The following is a 21,601-nucleotide window of genomic DNA, read 5'->3' on the forward strand; positions in this document are numbered from 1 at the left end:
TTGATAGCTGATATGATACACAATATTTCCAGGTATTGTAATGAAAGTAAAGAAAAAGACATACTGTACTGATAGTCACTGACAGTTTGAATTTCTTTGTATCGCCCGTGCCTTGTTACGAACTCATAATGTCATTAAACTTAATTCGTCTAAATGTTTTGACATAATTATTTGCGTTCAACCCATACAAGAGAAGCAACGCAAAATAGAAGATAATTATGTTAATTATATAATTGCAATAATTGTGTTATAATGACTTGAAATCGGATGTACTTCCGTCGTGACCTTCGCTATATACAGGACAGGAAGTAATGATTGCAAAAGATTGAAAAGCTGTGTGCTCCACTTGACTTATTGGTCTTTACAACTTCCCCTGCCCTACCCCTTTTTATCCAGCAGCGAGGGTAAACATCACAGATTGATAATCATAACCATGACCAGGTAAATACTGCCTTTGTTATCGTTATTGTGTCACGCTCTTTTGTTGGGCCCGCATCAAACAGATAATTCCCCCGATGTTTCCATGGCTTTTCAGGTCTCGAGACAATGGCTGTGGTCTGGTGGACTAGAAACAAAAGAAGAGGGGCAAGGAAGGGGGCATGAGAAAACTCCATCTTTTTGTCGATTGATCTATTGGAGGACCCGCGTGTTTCCCAGAGTTCAACCTTTTGAAAATGGTTGCGCAAGGAGCGGAAAGGTTTAATGAGTTCGTCTCATTGTGCGACATAAAGACACGTTTCGAGTCAATTGTCGCGAAGCAAGCACCTCTTTAACCCAAGCTGACTTGGACGCACTTGTTTCCCATCGGATCGGCACATCGCTGATAAAACAGCATGGGGTGTACAGAGAATTGCACAAAGAAGACGGTATTCTTTATACCTCACAGTAGATACTGTCTTGATCATTTGTTTTATTCTTGTTTCGCGCTCGATAATCCATAATAACGATGTTCCCTAATTATTGCTCATTTTGAAGCGAGTTCTCATGACCTCCGTTCAGAGATACATTACGTGTACATCCACACGCAGCCATGAATACTTTTGTGACGAGCGAGTCGTTAGTCATCGCTCATTGTTCATCGCTCATTGGTCGATACTTATCCCCCAGTCGACCAATCACACGAGACTTCGTAAGTTTGCATGAAGTGTTTGTCTCGTGCGCATATTCGTATTTGAACATGCTCGCGAGGATTGGTAGTGTTTGCGGTGTTGTGTACACGGCGGCATAGTGCGCAGGCGGCCAGCTCAAAGCGATTATTTGACACAATCGTCGAGGGATATCGGTTGCAAATACATCTTCGGCCCAAACTCTTTCTTCACCGTTTTGAAGTCACCTTACTTCATTTGTGCACGATAACAGTGTCGCACTTTTGAAAGAAGAAAGGGAGGATAATAATATTTTCGTTTTTGCACAATAAATTGCTGACAGTGTTAAGTGAACTGAACTGCTGTCACAGAGGTGGACAAAAATATCCTTGTTTGGAATTAGGGACGACCACGACATTTTCAGATTTTCCGAGGATACATTACGAGGAAATATCATGGATAGTTCGGTGGAAGCATCCTCGACGAGACTGATTGGGAGCTCAAAGCGAAGGACTGGTTACTGTGGAAACGGAAGAGAGGTCCACAAGTTTGCTTGTCGCATTTGTGCCGTCTGCCTCTTGTGGATTTGTACCTTTCTCTCGGCGCCAACAGACGTGCATGCCACATGGATGTAAGTAGCTACATTTAAAAATGCGTCCTTTCTTCGCAGCGAACTAATGTAGTCAAGAAACGGTTCACCGTCACACTGTGAAAGCACATTACCTTACCTTTAAGATTGATATAGATATACTTATGCGATATTGCGACTCACAGATTGTAGATACACCCACGCATGCTCGTTTTCTTACAAAAATGTATGTTTACTTTGAGTTGTTTTGGCGATGTCAAAGCTACTTATAAGAGAGAGGGGTGCCTGTATTTCGTGACGACCGTAATGGACTCGTGGGGATCTTATCATCATTAAATTTAGTCCTAACAAATACTTCACCTTATCTTAAAGTCTATCCTCCGTTTTACATGATCTGTTTCCTACAAGCTTCTGCTCTGCCGTTCCAAATATCATAAATATCGCATTAATGTTCAGAAAGCCGCAACGATAGCACCTATCTGATTGTATGTTTGTTTGGGTTTTTTTCCCTCTCATGTCGCCAAAGTGCAGCTTGTGCGGAATAAACGAACTCCTATTCCTTAACTACATAATGTGACTCTGCTGTTTTGAAAGACATGACCACGCTCGTTCATTGATCATATTATTTACCTTATCCGGGTCAATATTACAACCACACTTTACAACACATCTCGATATGTTTATCAGTGGTCGAGTGACTGCTGGTACAATCCTTTTACTCTTTTTTTCCCTAAACAGCTGTTGGTCATTTGTTTTTCCTCTCAATTTTCCCCCCAACTTATTGAGATCGATGTTCCTCTCCCATGCGGGATGATACAGCAAAATGCAGTGGTTAAGATTACGGTATCATCTGTCATGTCTTGTGTGCATCGATATACAGTATGTTTTGAAGGTCCCCATTTCCAGATTTTATTTACTTCTCTTCTCTCCTTATCATGAAGAGACCATCGCTATAGTGATAGGTTTGTGTTGTTGTCACTCTTGTTAACCTTTTTTTTTGGGGGGGGGGGGGGCCTGTATACGGGGGATTGTTTTTTTCATCTGTGATACACCTACTCCCCGTCAGTCACACAGATGACGCTGAGCTCTGCGGGTGAAGATGAATGAGATACTTGACTCGACGTTGAAGTTTGCGGACGGACGGAGAAGAAGTCTGCCGCGGAGCGAAGAACCGGGCAGTTCCGCTTCAGCGTATGGGGAGATTTGCTCGAAGCGAAGTATCTCGCCACTTTGTCCGTGACAACGTGAGAATTTCTCCCCCATCGTGGTCCGTGCGTTTTTCTCCCGCTAATCCTGCAGCTAAGCAGAGCTGAAGGACTGGTGACAACATAAAAAAGTAATAATGGAGTCTAACTTCAGCTGCCACTTAACAAAACTGACGGTTGGGAAATGAGTTTCGTGCAGTCATAAAGGATAACCCGATAAGTAATTTGTCCTTAGGTAACGAAAATAATTCCTGACAACAAGCGGTGTGCCGTTCATGGAATTATGCACCTTTAATCTGGAAAATCTTATGAAATCTCATACACCTATAAAGCTTTTAAGCATTGTTAAGTAACAGGATAAACCTTAATTCTTGACACTCATGTAAAATTTAACGCTTATAGTATACTCTCTTTGAAATACGAATATTAGAACCTCTTCTTCCATGGTTCTGGCATCAAGCTGAGAACCACGTTTGATGTACTCGTGTTAAGTTTGTTTTTGTTCGTTTATTTTTTCCCCTGGATGTGAACAAGGCATGCTGCTTGTAAGAAGTGAATGTTTTGAATAATCTGTTGTGTAATATTTCTTCTTCCAAGTAAATTTCTAGCAAATGCCGAGTATTACTCAGCCAAGATGTGATTCATGGTTGTGTGTGTTTTCTTAAGAATTCTGATAAGAACCTTTTAACCTTTCCTGTGTCAGGGACTTTGGACAGTGTGTACATATACAATACTGTGGAGTTTTCTGTGTCAATTGGCAATCAAAGCACACAAAAGGGCTATAAGTTTACAAACTGAATTGTTTGAATATCAAGATGCATGAAAAAAAAAGGACGAAAGTAAAGACGCATTGACACGAGGCTATCATCATGCAGAAATGATTCCATTGCTCCCATGTTATTATTGTCAGGTAAAAATGATTCGATTGAATCTGACGGGAAGGAATGATGTAACCCCAAGACAGCGTCTCCTCAGTTTTTCATCCCGAGCTTTCCTAGTTTCTGGCAGCGTATCACGCAGTATACATCAGGGCAGACTCAACTCCCGTGGTTCTCTGTGTGAAGCCAACATTGTAACGGAGTGAAACTGTACATACATTGCTATTTGCCGTGAACTTTGCACAATTAAGGAACGTTCATGTTTACATACCCACACTTGGACACAATGTAAACGGCGAAATTTGAAAATGCTTATCTAAATTCCGCAATATGTGTAAACGGTACCTTTTGTTTTGTCGATAAACCGATGACTGGATATCAATGTAGGTGTAATTTTCGAACTACTATCTGTCAAACAAGATAAGGGGGGGGGGGGGGGTGGGAGAAGACACGCTTGCGCTGTGCATACAAAGTAGCTGTGTTTACATACGTATCTATCTCCATAATAATACACTCAATGTTCCATTTCCTTTGGGGGGGAGAGGGGTTTTGCTTGTTTTTGTGTTTTTGGTTTTATTTCCTTTCGCCGATGCTCTTCTAAGGAGTCTTGAACTGACATTGCAGGCAGATATATGTTGACCAGTCTGTTCCAAATGAGAAGTACTCACGGACCACGGCAGCGACTTTGCAGAAACGATCAGCAGAGGCACCGCAAGGCGGGGGGGGGGGGGGGGGGGGGGGACATAGACAGGAAGTGACAACAAAAGGCGAACCGGAAGTAAAATCAGCAAAACAACGCGATTGTTCGCTTTCATACCTGCATATTATGGAATGTACGGGACGCGACGAACGTTCGCCTGACGACTAACAGGAAGAATCCACCTAAAAGAAAGACGGTAGGGGGTACCTATAGATTAAAAACGTAAATATGTACTTGGAATTCCTGTAACATTAAAGGAGCGAACATCACTACATCTTAGAATGTACATCCCTCACTTGGCTGCGACGGGACTACTGATGTTTATTACATTGATACTTCTAATTGATACTAATCGTCTTATTGCATCTTCTCAGGGTAGCCTCTTCTCTTTGAGGTATTCTATCCGATGTCCCTGTAGACTGCATTATAGAGTTCTATTATCACTACCTCGGCATCGCCAAGTAGGCCTAGGCCTACCAATCTATTCACCTAGGCCAAGAAGGACAACATGCACAAATCATTTTGTCTAAGGATTAGCATAAGAGGCCTAGATAGGCCTACATGTACCACCTATAGCGGGACTCGAACCTCCGATCTCCTGTTAACGCATGCAGAGCCGCATCCACTAGGCCAACAGTTCCGTGCTCCCGCGGACAACGCGTAACGCACTGTTCAGTTGTGGCTGTCCCGATACTCAACAACCGATGAGTCTTTAGGGAAAGGGGGGAATTTAGAATTACTGGAGTAACGATGTGACGATGTCACAGTCTTTTGTTATAGCTTGGGTCGAAACCAGATGCGAGCATGGTTAGCAACAATAGTGTTCACAAACCGGGCTAGGAAGGTTGACTTTAGAACCAGTTTCTATGGCGAGAAATAGCTATGACATTTTACTTTGATATTCAGTGGAATTGTGGAAATTATTGCAATTGCGGTCATGGTTAATAACTGATAAAGAATAGAAACCCAATTTGTCAGCGTAATGTAATTGGTAATAGGGGGCTTACCTATAAGAGCCTTTTGCTGTGAGTAAGAATATAGAAACATGAAATTAGATTATAAAAGTCGTTCTGCGATGTAAACACGTATATAACTTGTCATTCATAAAGAATTTTGTTGTTGTTGGTTTTTTTTTCACTCCAACAATCAAACTAAAAGGACCGACGCGACGAAAATTACCAATTCTGAAACAAACACACACTGTCAATCATACCATTTAAGACCTAATTTATGAACGTTACGCCCCGCGCTGATTTTCATTGTCCTATGGGAGAGGGGGGGGGGGGGGGGGCACTCTTCACGTCCGCTAATGCCAATGACATTGAGGTAAGTTATACTGAAATTCCTGACAGGCATAAACTGGTCTTAAATTAGGCGATTTATGGTGTCAAACCCTACCTATACGCCCTCGTCACACCTGTGGCATGAACATCAGGGCGAGGATTAAGGATCAGCTGCGCAGGAAATTGGTAATGGTCTTCTTTTCCTTCGCCATAGGAACAATCAAGGGTGAATTGATGGTAGACCTTCTCAGAAGAGGGAAAAGAGCATTCTTTTTATTGAGGAGATGTTCTTTTACACTACATCCCTCCATATCTATCTTGAGCATTATCACATTAAAAAAAAAAGAAGAAGAAGTGCGGTAATAATCGCACCTTGCCGTCATGGCGGTTTAAAGGCACAGTGAAGTTGCTCGAGTGAGTATTCACAGCTCCTTAAAGGACAAGTTCACCTTCATAGACATGTGGATTGAGTGAATGCAGCAATATTAGTAGAACACATCAGTGAGAGATTGAGCGAAATCGGACGATCCGTTAAAGAGTTATGAATTTTTGAAGTTTTTGCTCAGTCACGGCTGGATGAAAAGACTACTATAGCTTGTGATGTCACATGAGTACAACGATATAAAGAAAGAATAAAGAAAATTCAACATATTTCCATTTTTCTCGCATAACAAAAGAACACTCGACTTCTCTTTTTCAGAAGGCAGGGGAAATAATATTACCCTTAACATACGTCAGTAGCAAGTCGAAGAAATGTGCACTTTATTCAAAAAGTAAAGTTTTGTGAAATTCTCTTTTCATTTTCCTTATATAGTTGTACGCATGTGACATCATACACTGTAGTAGTCTTCTCTTCCAGCAGTGACTGCGCAGATACTTAAAATATTCGTAACTTATGAACGGATTGTCCAATTTTCCTCAAACTTTCACTGATGTGTTCTACTAATATTGCTGCATTCTCTCAATCCTTATGTATATGAAGGTGGACTTGTCCTTTAAAATCAATGCCTGAAAGGTACTGTCATCAGGAAAACTCACGTTCAATATTTACCATAACACCAATACAGAAAAGCAAAAATACAATGTTGTGGTCACTGAGATTAATCTATTGTAACATTAGGTGAAGTGGATAAGCGTCCCAACGCCTAAACAGAAAGTCCTGGGTTCAAGTCCCTGCCTCGCGCATTATACGTTTTTGGAAAAGATGTTTTGCCCGGCGTATCCTTCTCGGCCGAATTAATAGTCAGTATTTTTGATTGGTATACCCTAAACTATGTTTTGCGAGTGAAGCTTATGAGTATTTAATGAGATAGGAACAATTGACTCTTTCGTTTCCATGGGTGACAGACTTACGCTTATCCCGTCGTGTTTAAGAGTGTCTAGAGCAAGGCAGATTCGCTCTCTATTGTTTGATGAAAATTAATGGGGATAATCTCTTACAGATTGCTAGAAATTAACTGTTTTCATCGACAGGCACTGGCTGTCTTTACAATTTAACCCAGATATCAGATGTTTTGCTATCTTATGTGCCCTTGTTTTCCTTGCTCCGCTCATCTTCGTAAATGAAATGCCCGTCGCTGCCAGAAAGCGCTTGATCGCTGACACGCCGTTGCGTTTGTGCCCAGCCGATCTTTGACTTGGTGACTTTGATGACAGTTTATGGCAGTAGATTGAAGTTGTCACTCTTTGTTTTGTTCTGTTTGGGTTTTTTTTTTCACTATCATTACTAACCCAAATTACATTCATCTCATTTTATCCCTCCTAGGATGACTCACGGATCACGGTTACTCTATATGCTTCCAAAATGAAAAATACCGTAGGTTGTAGGCGTGTATAAAATTCCAATAAGCGCAGTAAGCCACTATTTACGCAAGGCGAATTATTTCTTGCAAAATGTGTGATAAGTTCGCACAGCTGGTTGGCGCGTGTTTGTAGCCGTGCATGGTTGTTGCAACTCGGACCATCCCCTTTGATTACCGGTATGCAGGACTATAAGACTTTGGCATCCGTTATACTTTTATACAGTAAATAGGTAAGCTGCTCCCGTCATGATGTCATAATATGCATGTGCCAGTGGAAAAGCACGTCACTCTTGTATACGCACGTACATTCCAGGAGCCCCTTCCCCCTTTCCACACGCAAACATATGCACTCAATCAAAATATTCACATCCCTTCATCATCCTCCATGTTCACATAGGCATCCCGGGTATGTGAAGACATCTTGTTATAAGACAAAATAGTACGATGATTTGCTTGACAGTTGATCATCTTTCATTGCCAGTCTTGAGAAGAAAATAGAGCAGAAGCTTTTCCAGCTAAAAATTATTCAAAAAAAAAACAAACGAACAAACAAACAAACAAACAAAGATTAAAATTTACAAGCACAACGCTGAAAATTTGATCCAAATCTGATTTTGATTGGGGAAGTTTGAAATTATGAATTTGAAATTGTGCTAATTTTCACAAAACATTTGTTGAACAGTCAATACGCATATGCAAAGAGTGAGTACAACTTGTCAATATAGTTTGTAAATAAAATCTTGAAATTTCCAGTTGTTGTTTTTTTTATGTTCAAGTGCATTATACGCTCCAGTCTCAAATCCTAATTTTTGTGACTGATCATTATTTGAAGTTATAATTCAGCTAGGAATAACATGTTTTACACGTTTATAGCAGAAGAACTGAATTTTCATCATATTTGGTGGGTTTTTTTGTGCACACAAGCAATGGCAACAAAAATTGTGAGGTGATGACATCATCATCTCACTCATTTGCATATTAATATCAACTGTTCAAGAAGTGTTCTGCAGAATATGAGCGCAGTCTTGAAGAATTCTATACATCTGTAACTCCGTACTTTTGATGCGATTTTCATCGAATTTGCACTGTTGTGCTTTATTATTGTATGCTTTCTTGTCAGACTAGCTTTTAAGTGGTCCGGAATTCCCCCTTTAAAGGCAAAATTACAGCAGGTGATTCTTACAGAGAAAGAACTATTGTACACACGTATAAATCACACCCTATTATGATTATTCATGATTTTTGACATCATATTCGCCCAGAAACGATACCAATATCTTCGGCTCACCTATTCAAAATAGCACTAGAGAGAAAAAAAAAAAACACATACACGTATATACATTGTACGAACGTCTAAAAATGTCATCGACTCCACACAGATCAGTAGTAGTACAGACTGTAGATTCTTCAGTCCCGATCGGTCATTGAAAGATTCCGAATTTACTCGACCTTCCCAGGGGAAACGTCTGGGACTGTCTTCGTGAAATATCGTGATATTGCAGTCACTATGGAAACGCGACGTCATCCACTCTTCCAACCGTGATGTCGAGTCATGTATCCCGGCACAATGAAGATTTTCTCAGATCGTAAGCAATTAAAGAGATGGTATAGTTTTGGTGGAGATGGCGATTCAGGTTTTAACTTTTTGTGAGATCATTAGAAACCACATACCATAGGCCTATAAATATTTAAGAGCATACGATTCTAACAGGAATGAAAAATTCATTTGATGAAAATCGGTTTTAAAATGGCTGACATATCCAAAAACAAAGAAAAACGAAGTGGTTCTAATAAAAGGTGGTACCAACCTTTTATTAGATTTTTTTTGTTTTATGATATCTCTGCCATTTTAAAACCGATTTTCATCAAATAAACTTTTACTTCCTAATGGAATCGTATGCTCTTCAATATTTCATATAAGTGGTTTCTAATTATCTCACAAAAAGTTAAAACCTGAATCCCCATCTCAACCAACACTATACCATCCCTTTAAGGGGGAGGTCTTGGTCCTTATGCGTGTCTGACACCAGATTCTGAGAGAATGATACCAGAATAATATTTTGTTATCTCCTTTGACTATCTCTTCACATTTGTCAACTTGCGACCGGAAGTGCTTATCGTTGTCCCGAAAAGTTTATAAGCACGTGCATGCGATCAGAACGACGATGACTTGTGAAAGCAAGCAAGTCTGGGGATGAGCAGGCCTGTGAGATTGAAACTGTGGAACCTTGATGTCGATGTGATAGATACAATGATGCTTCCAGCAGGTGATGCCTTAAGTTTATGACTTCTTGGAGTTTTTCTCTCTTTTTTCTTTTCTTTTTTTTTTTTTGAGGGGGGGGGGGGAGGTGGTCGTCCCAAAGTGATTTGAAGATGGGACGTGTCTGACTTGACAATATGCTACTCATCTTTCTCGTCTGCTCCAGAAACATCGTCCTGCATGGGAGCTTTTTATTGCCTTGAGTCATCACTTGCCGATTTTTGGGCACACTTTTCTTGCCTGTTGACACATTTTATGCCAGGATTTTCCCCTTAGTGTTGACAAGCTGTTGTCATTCTCATTTTTGTTTTCACCTCGCCTCTCACCCACCCCATACACCCCCTTCCTTTGATCTATCATTCTGTTGTTGTTTTTTGTTTCTTCTACCATCTAATTTCATCAGCTCATTATCAACAGTTCATCCTCTCTCACTTGTTATTCCCGTTACTCACACCCGCCAACGTGCAGCTCGAACCTCTTAAAATCGAATCGTCTACTCTATTATTCAATCTATCAATGATCAACATCACAGAGAGTCGCTATTATCCCCTTTCCGCTCACGTATAGATAGGTCATAAAGATCTTCTTTTCTTTTCTTCTTAAATTCATTAATTACCTGGTAAAAGTTATTGGTCCCTCACACCCTCATCTCCTCTCACTCCATTGTTCTTAAAGTAGTGACGCACCTTTCAACGTTGGGAGCATTAATGAGGTGGACACATCCCCCTCCCCCCCCCCCCCCCGCACTCTTGTTGCATCTCATTACTTCATGCTTTCAGTGACGGACGTTTCCGCCAATTTACGAAACGTGGATGGGGAGTGTCACCTTCTTTCCGGATTGGTTCAAGATTCTCTTTCTCTCCCTCTCTTTCTCTCTGTCTGTCTGTCTGTCTCTCTCTCTCTCTCTCTCTCCCTTTCCCTTTATCTCCATTTGTTCTCTGGAACCCCTTTTTTCAAATTCTTTTCATATTATAGACGAGGAGAACGCAAAGTGACGATCCACGATCAGCTGAATCGTGAGAAAATGGTTGCAGATAGCGCGTCGTTGTTAGATTAGATATCTGTACAGCTGTACATGTGCTATGAAGTGTTTAAATGCAAAACCAGATATATCAATTTCGATCTATTTGAGGTATTTGAGATTATTTACAGCTGCAGAGAAACAAAGAAAATAGTCGAAATACGATTTATGTAGTTATTTATAAATCATATTTAGATTATTTTCTGTTTCTGCAGCGTTATCTTAATACTGGCATATCATATAATAACTTTAATAATATTTTTTAATGCTTGTTATGTAACGAGTGCAATATCATTGACAAGTTTTCATTTTCCTCATTGCTCGTTACCACTGAATGACACGGAATATAATTATATACGGCATCAACCACACCCTCAATTTTACTCAATAACCCCATCTTCACCCATACTACCTCAACCTCCAGATCGTTCGTCTTTTCATCTCCTTACATTCAACCGAGTTGGAATATGTTCGTCAGGACATCCACTTAACTTCTTTGTTTCACAACACCTCCTCATTTGCTCGACTTGCAATATCTTTCTCAATACTCCCAATGGGTCAAGATCTTAAACCTGAGAGCCCATCTTCCGCCCCTGAATACCAAGTTTACACCAGGGAGGTGGATTCTCTTTTCACTTCCCATGGCTACACCATCGTTACCACCTTCTACCAGGGAGGTGGAAGAAAGACCAACCCAGTCTCTCTTCCACCTCCCTGCTTCTACCATACATGCCACCTTTTCCACCAGGGATATACTTTGCCCTCTCGGATACACCAGGGAGGTGGATCTCTCTTTCACCTCCCTGGATACACCAACTCAACCACCTTATCCACAGGCTACCGCGTCACATGAAGGATAACCATCTAGTCCATCCTGGAGAGACAACATCTTACCACCAAGTTACCATCGCCCTTTGGGGTAATATCTCCCCCTTAGATACCAAATTGACTTCGGAATTCTACCCCTTCCAAAGGGACCACCAGGTAACACTCCCAAAGGTAAGATCGCCAAGTAGGCCTACCTCCTTGGTTGTACCAATGAGAGACCACGTCCGACTGCCATACTGGGACACTATCACGGTGACTATAGCATGCCGTTGGACAACGCTCCACTCCAGAACACGATTCCCTTGTTGTAATTTGAGGTTTCAGAACGAATTAGTTTACTGCTTCTCAATCCAGATCAGATGTCAAGTTGCACTCACTAGTGAGACAACTTCTCTGCAGGAATCTATACTAACACAATATTTTCTCCATCTTGCTCCAGGAAAAGTCATTACACTGTCTTGTAGAAGACATCATTTCTTCAACGCGTGTTGATATTGATGTTGCTGTCGTCGCTGTCATTGTAATGTAACGCAATGTCACAAGGTCAAAGGTCTAGAGACGCGTCATAACATCTTATTATCCTTGTCGTCGGGATCATGCCTGTATACATACAGTCAATGTAGTTTCTACACAGTGTACTCAACTTCACTCCTTTGGCGGCAGTCCAATGCTCGATCTAACCATGCTGGTACAACCCTAATCCGACCTCAATAATCGTGTGATTAGTTTCCTATTGGGTGCCCATAGCATACACTGTACATCGAGGTGGTGATGGGAACCGTTGCGGATACAAGATGCACCTCTGAAGAATACAGGTGCCCTGACACTCCGGACCTTCATGTTGAAAGAGCAGAGCGCATTCTAGTACAGACCATGATATATTACCATAATTTTTATCAAGATTTGTTTGTTTGTTTGTTTTTAAAGAGAGAAGTTTTCCCCAAACATAATTTTATAGGCTACATGTACAGGTGTATGTGGATTCAGCAAATAGGAAAAGATAAAGGATGCACTGGCAGGGAATGTTAGATGAGAATTGGACAATCCCTGCGATTTTTGTAAGTTCTTATTAAATCCAAGTGCAGCTCCGTGGTAACGCTACGTTTATATCATATAATTTCACAAGCAAGAAAAAAAATGTACATGTATATAATAATAATTTCTCTAGGACATCGTGAAGACACTTGCCTATACCTCTTCCAGAAAGTATAGTGGAGGAAAAAAAGTCTTCACATATCTCTGTTAGGACCTGTAAGTTGGGAAAATGAGCACCTTCATTAGAAACAATGAATTTTATCTATTCTATACAATTAGGTGACATTTTTAACGGACTCTCCTATGTTACTTTTGTATCTATAGACGTTCTAAGAGTCTTTCTTCATACATTGAATCCACATGATAATTCAAGTTTACTTCTGGGAACACTTCCATCTAATTTGACACTTAACCATTACGACACCGTCTTCTTTTCTGAACAGCATCTCGCACTTGGGGGACCACTTTCCCCTCTGCACATGACATCACTCTCTGGGTTTTAACTGTAGTGTATAACGAAAGTTCGTCAGATACCAGTCGCAGTACGTGCATCCGCATACTCTAAAACGTTCTCCCTTCATCTCCTAGATAACATGCCTCTTCTCTAACTGCAGTGTAGATGTCTTCTATACCAGCCAGCTACATACCAATAATCTTTCGTCGTATAGCCCCCACCCCACCCCAACCTCATTAGATACAAAACCTGTACCTGCATACTTAATGTTGGATACAATTAGGCAGGGTTGTTTTATACTCTCGATTGTACTTCCTAATCCTTGGAGCCATTTTGTCAAGTGATTTCGAAGAATCACCTTACGAACAGTTGAGTGAAACGATCAGGGCCCTGTTGCATAAAACCCTTACCGTTGGACTTACCGCTCCTTTCTAGCGGTAAGTCTTCAAATCAGCGGTAAATTTTATAATCCTTGATGCTGATTGGCTGTGATGCCTAATTTTGACGGTAGTTACCATTGAAATTCAATGGTAAGTTTTATGCAACGGGCCCCTGGTTGTTGATCCGAAGAGAGTCCACCGTGCGTCAAGAAACTTACAAATTGTTAAATCTCCGTACTTATCTATCATATATGGCTAAATAACACGCAATCCTATCATCCACAAATTATAAGATGAATTTAGCCACCTGTATGTGTTTTTTTTCTCCTGTTTATTCATCGCATAGAAATATTTCATTATGGGGAAAGATGGAGAAGACACATTGTTAGTGCGCGTGCTTATCCGAAGGGGCCCCGCAGTCACGAAACACTGACTTTTTACAAGTTTTAACAACCATCTATTGCAACACGAACAAATGGGGGAAAGCCAAGGGAAGAAAAATGCGATTTCATAAATGGGTGGGGGCTTAAATTTGTTTCCGCTTTATGCTTAATTACGTGAAATTGAGCGGAACCACATTAAGGGTTGCTCCGACAATACCAGCGAGGACGATGATATGATACAGTCGACCCTATTTACGTCCAAATATCTGCTCAAAACTGACTGTCCTTTGTCATAATTGTCTCGTGAACAACCTGTACCTTTGATCGACTGGATGAATTCCTCGCACCGCAGCGCGTTTAAGAACACCAGTCCCCGCCATTGAGCGGGGGTGGATCTCTGCACCCCTCCGTTCATGCAAGGGGGGAATATCTGCTGGTATGCGTGTGCATTGTGGTGAGACCAGAGGCTAAACGACGCCCTTGCCTTTTAGCCCCGAGGTATTTCGTCTTCGTAAATATCATCTTTTTTTGAGAGAGAGGGGGAGAGATTCGCCTGTGAGCAATTCGCTTGTGAAAAAGTACATGTGGCACCCGCTGAAATTTGTCAGGCGATTGATTGTCTGTCCGTGTATACAAGTAACATCCATTAATACCCGATCGAATCGTAAATGTTGCTAATTTGACAGATGTTATAGAGACTTTAATGAGGCATGGAGTTCATAAATTTGAGCAGACAAGACGAGGTCGGGGTGAGGGGTGGGGGAATCGTCATCCACACTATAACGCTATCTAAACAGATCTACAAAAGTGTCTATATCGATAATGTACGTGGATTTTCTGGTTGAACATCCCAACGACAATCATGAAGTTAACAAGAATCGAATACATGTAGCAGGAAAAGATGCAATTTTGTATCGAGGAAACAAATCTCGTTAGCTAAAGTGAGCTGACGTGCCTTAAACTTTTGGAGCAGATAAGGGAAAACTTGTTTCACTGAATTTATTATTTGAAACGTTGGGTTTTGAGCTTGGCACAAGCACATTCAATGATGTAATCCTCCTCGCTGAGTACACGCAAAATGGAATCTGCGAATCCCTTCCTCAACTCCTTCGCACTAACCTCTTTCCCCTCGCCTTACAAGCACACTTTCAAAATCATCCAGTTTGTTGTGTATGATTGAACAAACGTTACCTACTCAACTGTGTAGGCCTAATTCACTGTTTGTGAGTGTCTGTGTTTTCTTGCCCTTTTTTAACAATGGTCATAATATTTCAACTGACTCTCAAGACTTGTAAACAAGTTTAGCCAAAATATGTGGTTAACTCAGACCTACAGTATTTCTTACACACTTCTTCGTGATGATTTTATTAGTACTGTTAATAGCTTTTGACAAAGTTACCTCAAAACTCAGGTTTTGTCAAACCCCTCAGGCGTTTTGTAATCCCCCCTACCGTTTCATCAAGCAAACACGCACGCACAATAACTTGTCTATTCCATTTTGAGTTTCTTTCATTCCAGAGGTATTTATTAGATGCAAATTTAGATAAATATCCTCCATTAAATTCTGAATAATACTTCATGCTCCTACATATCGTTTATTCGTAATCGAAACTCGATAACTTTATGACTGTATTTCCCCGTCATTTGGTTTAAGATTTAATAGGGATTTCTGTCAGAAATTATATTACCAGACCGCCTTCGGTTCTCAATATAATCACAGGAAAATGGGGTTAACAGTCATCATAAATGTGCATTTAATTAACCTCCCGTTTGTTGAATTTTCACCAACTGTATTATTCTGTCGATGTTGATTCTGGTTTTAATAATTATTTCGTTGCGTTGGTTTCTTGGTATACAATTTCCGGTCGAATGGTCTATCACCGAAATAGTTATCATGTAAAGCTACATTGTATATTATCGTGGAATGGAGACGAAAATGATCTTGTTTAACCCAACAGGTACCAAAAACTATTTTTTTTGTGGTTTTCTGTCGTATTTGTTGTAATATCTCATTTAACATTCATTGTTACTTTTCATAAGGACTTGCGAAAAATATATTTCATTGACCCCTTTCTTATTCTTATATGACTGTTTGATTCGATCGCAGAATTAAAACGATAAACTTTTCCTTGTTAATTGTCGTATATGGGCAACACAGTTTCGAAGACCGAGTTTTCTGTTTGTCTCTCAAACTAGCAAATGTTTGTAAATTTCTTTCTGACTTTGGTGCATATCAAAAGGCTGTAATCAATTCCTTCCGATCGCTCTCCGATAAAGATGTTATGCAGAGGAATTCCGTTGTGCCAATTTAATGACGATAATTTCTGCGACAAAAATTCTTTCAGGACAAGAAAAGTAAAAATTGAAAAGTTGGGTTTGATATATTTCTCTCCCAAAATGATTTAAGTGTTCCAACACCCTTTATCTACAGGAAGGAGGGAGAAGGGGTGGGGAAGACTACACTCCATCTCGCGACTGAGAATGTACCCTCACAGACGCTTGACTTCGACCAGAAAATCGGATCCGTACAGGCAGGGAGGTGGAAAACAACTTTCTTCCCACCTCCCTGGTACAGAGTACATGTGGTTTGGCGCGTGCGAGGCACGGATAGGGAGACCTACGCCTGCGAAGAAAGCATGAATAGTTTGTTAAAGCAGGGAGGTGGAAGAGAGAACACCTCCCTGGTTAAAGCATGGAGCTATAAACGAAACATGTAGCACCGTGGTTAAAGCAAGACGAACCACCACTCTTCAACAATAATGATCCAGTGGTCCATGCTCTTCTAGGTGTATCATATTCATTTTCTTGCTTTTTATTGCTGCACCTTTCAGCGTGTGCAGTATCTTTCACTGTCGGTTTATTCTTTGTGTAGTGTATGTTCTATAAGACAGTCCGTGTTTCATTGGATTAGCCATAATGATATCGCCGAAGTTGTAATAACAGCGAGTGGTTAATGTCATTCCGTGGTTTGTTGATCCTGGGCATACACACAGTAAAGTCGAGGCTATCGCGACTCAAGTACCAGTATTGACATCATTGTCGTGAAATGGCTATTATCCTTAACCAGAAACTGTATAGTGTTCTGCTCTATACAATGGACTCGATATCGTTGTTACAATGAAGTGCCTTTATAAGTGTCTGCTTTCATTCATGAAGTACATCGCATTTTTTTTTTGCTTTGTTTTCTATTCCTCACACAAAGCCCTGCTTAACAGCGTAAATACATAACTTTAATCTAGGCCGCACGAGTAGACAATAAACACTCTTTAGAAGGTGGAGATAGTGTACATAACTGTTTAAAAAAGCATGTAATGTTCCCGTTGACCAAGAAGAGTGCACTTTATAGTCGAGAATCGTGGGAGACAGCCAGAGGCATGCAGTATGCTAACTTCGTAATCTCCAATCTCCACTTACGTACACCAAAAGATGGAAAGAGATACGATTGAACGTGTTTATTAAAGCCGTTATTCGAAAGAAATGAGGAAAATGCTACAGCTGTCCTCAGTATAGGAACTTTCAAACACAGCTCCATGATCAAAAGTGTACTCGGTCTATAGGTAAGCCTATGTGTTGTGTGTAGAATATTGGTCCTGGGGGTCGTAAACTGTGGTTGCGCGTCCCGTGGCGGCCTTCGAGAGCCTCTCAAATCGAAGGATAATGATTCGACTCCCATCTCGAGGTGCCCCGGTCTCTCACCGGAGCATCTCCCAGTGGAGAGTTCACTGCGTCCTCTTCTGTCAACCACCTCTCGGGTCCCTGTGTCACGGGACAAGGGTGCAACGCACATCGACAGTTAATCATCACCGTGGGATTGGGGGGATGTTTTTCCCCCCTCCACCCATGCATCAGAATGTTCTTCAACAGGTGTACCGCGTTGACAATGTGTATCGACTCCAAGGAACTTTTCTTCTTTTCTCTTCGTTCTCCTTTGTACAAAAAGAAGAGGGTAGCAAGAGTTGTCGACGCTGCAGCGACCTCGCACACAGGTAGTCGCTCCGTCATATTCCGCCCCGCGAGGCTGTATATCTCTCTTTTTGGAGAGCCCTCCCAATTTGCACAAAACATCGGCGTTCTAAATGCCAGTTGGTAGCATGATGGTCTTAAATTTTGCACTAATATGAACTCTCGACGGAGCAATGGAGAAGATTAAAATGCTCAAAGAAATATCCATGCGATTTCCTTGAGCCCTTATATAAATGAATTCCTGCCTCCATTAGACTGTTAAGTTCAATGTTTAATTTCTCTTGTAAATATGGTTTCATGATCATAAATCGACCGCTGTCCAGCGTTCATCATACACCCAGTTATTCCAAGTTTCGACAGGGTTGAATTCTTTTGTTTACACCCCCCCCCCTTGTGTCTTTGTATCTGAAAGTGGGTGCATGCAAGTAGTCGTCCGAAGGCGACTTGCTCTAACTCGTGAGGCGAGAAAGCGACTACATTGTGTATGTACAAGAAGGCGACTTGTTTACACTCCGCAAGGCGCCAAGGTACCGCCTTAATTGTCTTGAGCCTTTTTGCCTTTTCCCCTCGACAAGGTGCCTTGGCAAGCATGAGCAAGTCGCCTTCTGACTTTCTTGTCGTGACCAAACGCCCTGGCGAGTTTTCACCTCCTTGTTTCTCCTTCTTGTTCTAAAGAAGGCGTCTAGAAGAGTTTTCCCTCCCATGCCCAAAAGAAAGAATCTAGTTTAGTTAGAGCCTTCTTGTCCTGAAGAACGCGTCTAAGATGAGTTTTTCCTTCCATGTACAAAAGAAGGCGTCTAAGTTAGTTAGCGCCTTCTTGTCCTGAAGAAGGCATCTAGAAGAGAGTTTCTTTCCATGTCCAAAAGAAGGCGTCTGACGCCTGACGAAGGCGTTTAGATGAGTTTTCCCTGTCATGTCCAAAAGAAGACGTCTAGGTTAGTTATCGCCTTCTCGTCCTGACCAAAGCGCTGAGAACAGTTTCAACAAGTCTCCTTCGCGTTGAACATATACAAATTGTTAATATCACCATTGTCGTAGAGCAGCAGCTTCTGCCCCGGCTTGTACATCCTTGGACGAAATGTTCTTCCCATCTTTTGTCCCTTTTTCACCCAGGTGTATATAATGGGTACCTGGCAATGGTGGGGTGACAATATTAAAATGGCAAGATCCTCTGGGAGACCAGTGCTTACACCAAGAGGCTACACCTTGTGCAAAGAAGACCGTTATTTTTATTATTGTGGTGATCCCTCGGGTGGTGTGGCATAGTGGATAAGACTCCCGACTCCCAACCGGAGGACCCGAGTTCGAATACCGCCCAATGCTTACTTTCTTGGACAAGATGTTTTTACCCCCCAAGTCCCTCTCGACCCAGGTGTATAAATGGGTACCTGGCAACGCTAGGGTAATAATAATGACAGTGCCCTCTGGTGGAGCAGTGGCAACACTGAGGAGGCTACCCTGGATAAATAAGACCTTATTATTAGTTCTTATTATGATACTTTTACTAGATGTAGTTCTTCTTGCTTGTTCTTGCTATACTGTCATTATTTGCTTTACTGGCGTTAGTATTGACTTGTTACTATTATGAGAGATTACACATTGTACTTCTACGTGTTCTTGAGGATTAAATCACTGATTAACATTCTAGCAACCTTGTTCGTACAACTTTTCCCACACCCTTCTCCCTTGCAGGTGGCTTGGCGCTGCGTCGCTGGGTACAGTGAGCGTTGGACCGGGTTCGAGTCCCCAGCAGCGGCCGGTTACCTCCCCGCCAGTCACCAACATCATGGTTGACCCCGGCACGCTCTGCAGACAGGTCCCTGGTCTCACCACAGAACAGGTTTGGACACTCAGAAATGACCGTTTGATTATCCAATTAAGGAACTTTGAATGACAGAGAATGGTTATATTTCCTGGCTTAATGTTTGTAGAAATCGAAAAGAATATTAATTTACAGACATCTAGGACTGTAAGAATTGTGGATATATACATTTGTACTTCTGACGATTAAAAAAATGGCGATCAAAAATTCTTAGCAATTTGGCTATGCTAATGACAGACATGGGAAAATCACCATATACATGTACTAGTAATGGTCATCATGGCAAATATACAGATACCCACAGAGCAGATGGATTAATGAATGAATAAAGAAAAAAAAGGAAGGAAGGAAGAAAGAAAAAAAAACGATAACACTCCATTTTAAGGATGTAGCGAAAGTAAAGCCAGTGAGATGATACGAAAATAATGATTTCGAAATCGACGTTGACGACGATTGTGACGTTTAAAAACAATGGTAACGAAGATGACGAGAATGGCAATGATAATGATGTCATCTTCGATAATACGTTGTCAGGGTAATGACAATGTGATGATGGCGGTGGTGATAACGGGTTGAACGATTCTGGAGATGGTTGTCATAGTGATGCAATCAAATCACTATGGCAACGGCCAATGTTATGATGATGACACAGATAATAATGATGGTGACGAAATGTTTTGGTGTCTACTCCAGAGTGGATATAATGTAGGTGGTCTCAGCTTAGCGGTGCAATAAAACAATATGAACAGTAACAACGCCAACGACCAAATGACGATGTTCATGATGATGATGACGATGATGATGATGGTGGTGATGATGATGATGACGATGATGATGACGATGATGACGATGACGATGTTTAGGAAATAGACTTCACCTTCAGTCGTTCATTATCACGTTGATGACCATGATGATTGTAATCAGCTCCCATATCACTGCTGCGTCAAAATGACGACGCTAGTGGCTATTATCAAAATGACAAAAACTCCACAACGGGAGATTTCTTTGTTCTGGAACACGTCAAACAAACATATCAAATTAAAGAGTTAATCATTGAAATAATTGATGATGATGAATAACTATGGCTGCTGACATGTGATGTTTACCACTCGATACATCAAATATTGTAACTTTATTGCAGAGAATGAATTCCGAATTCTCTGCCCACCCTTCACCCCCTCTCCTCAATCTAATCCTTCATTCTCATCTCTTCCACGGCAGATCCGAGTCTGCGAATCCACGCCCGACATCATCAACATCATCAGCGAGGGGGCCAAAGTCGGCATCATCGAGTGCCAGCGTCAGTTCAGCACCGAGCGGTGGAACTGTTCCGTGATCGGTGACGCGAGGAATCCGTTCGGGCCAATCATCAGCACAGGTGGGTCCAAGTTCAATGCACTCTCCAACAGACACACATCCTCACTCCACTCAGTCCATCTTCGAGTTGATTTTGATTTTTGACTTACAGTAACGTCACTCAAATCAAAGGAGTGAAGGTCTTAATGCAATCGGACGAAATATTATGCGAAAGTTACAGAATTTCAAGGTTTCACTTCTTTTTCTACTAAACATTGATGCGCAGGTATGATCACATTGTAGTTGATGACGTCATCACCTCACATGCTTCCCACTGACTTACAAGCAAATCATTAATATTACATTTCTTTCTCTCTTTTTTGTTTGTCGTGAAGACTAACCTTACGAAGAAGAAATGTATTGCGTTCCTCACATAAAATGCCTCTAAAGATAGTTGCTAATTTCATAATGTATTATTCAGAATGTGCATGCATAATTACGCGGGTATGCGTGTGTGTGTGTGTGGGTGTCTTTGTGTGTAAATCACTGTCACAGCTTAAAGTGTGCACAATCAAGAAAAACTGTAAAATTTGTGATGAAGCCTTGAAGAACAAAGT

General features: G+C 41.2%; 1 protein-coding gene across 1 annotated transcript in view; it reads left to right on the forward strand.

The window, feature by feature from the left end:
* Positions 1-1,540: 1,540 nt before the first annotated feature.
* The window catches only part of LOC139718648 (protein Wnt-16-like), a 35,136-nt gene continuing 15,075 nt past the window's right edge, over positions 1,541-21,601 (forward strand). The window contains exons 1-3 of the mRNA XM_071630108.1: positions 1,541-1,716; positions 19,559-19,706; positions 20,910-21,066. Coding sequence (XP_071486209.1) covers positions 1,541-1,716; positions 19,559-19,706; positions 20,910-21,066 — 481 coding nt within the window. The remainder of the gene's footprint in view (positions 1,717-19,558; positions 19,707-20,909; positions 21,067-21,601) is intronic.

Source organism: Diadema antillarum, unplaced genomic scaffold (assembly GCF_040938485.1).
Source record: "Diadema antillarum isolate AM-2024a unplaced genomic scaffold, OU_Dant_1.0 scf00000098, whole genome shotgun sequence".
NCBI lineage: Eukaryota > Metazoa > Echinodermata > Echinoidea > Diadematoida > Diadematidae > Diadema > Diadema antillarum.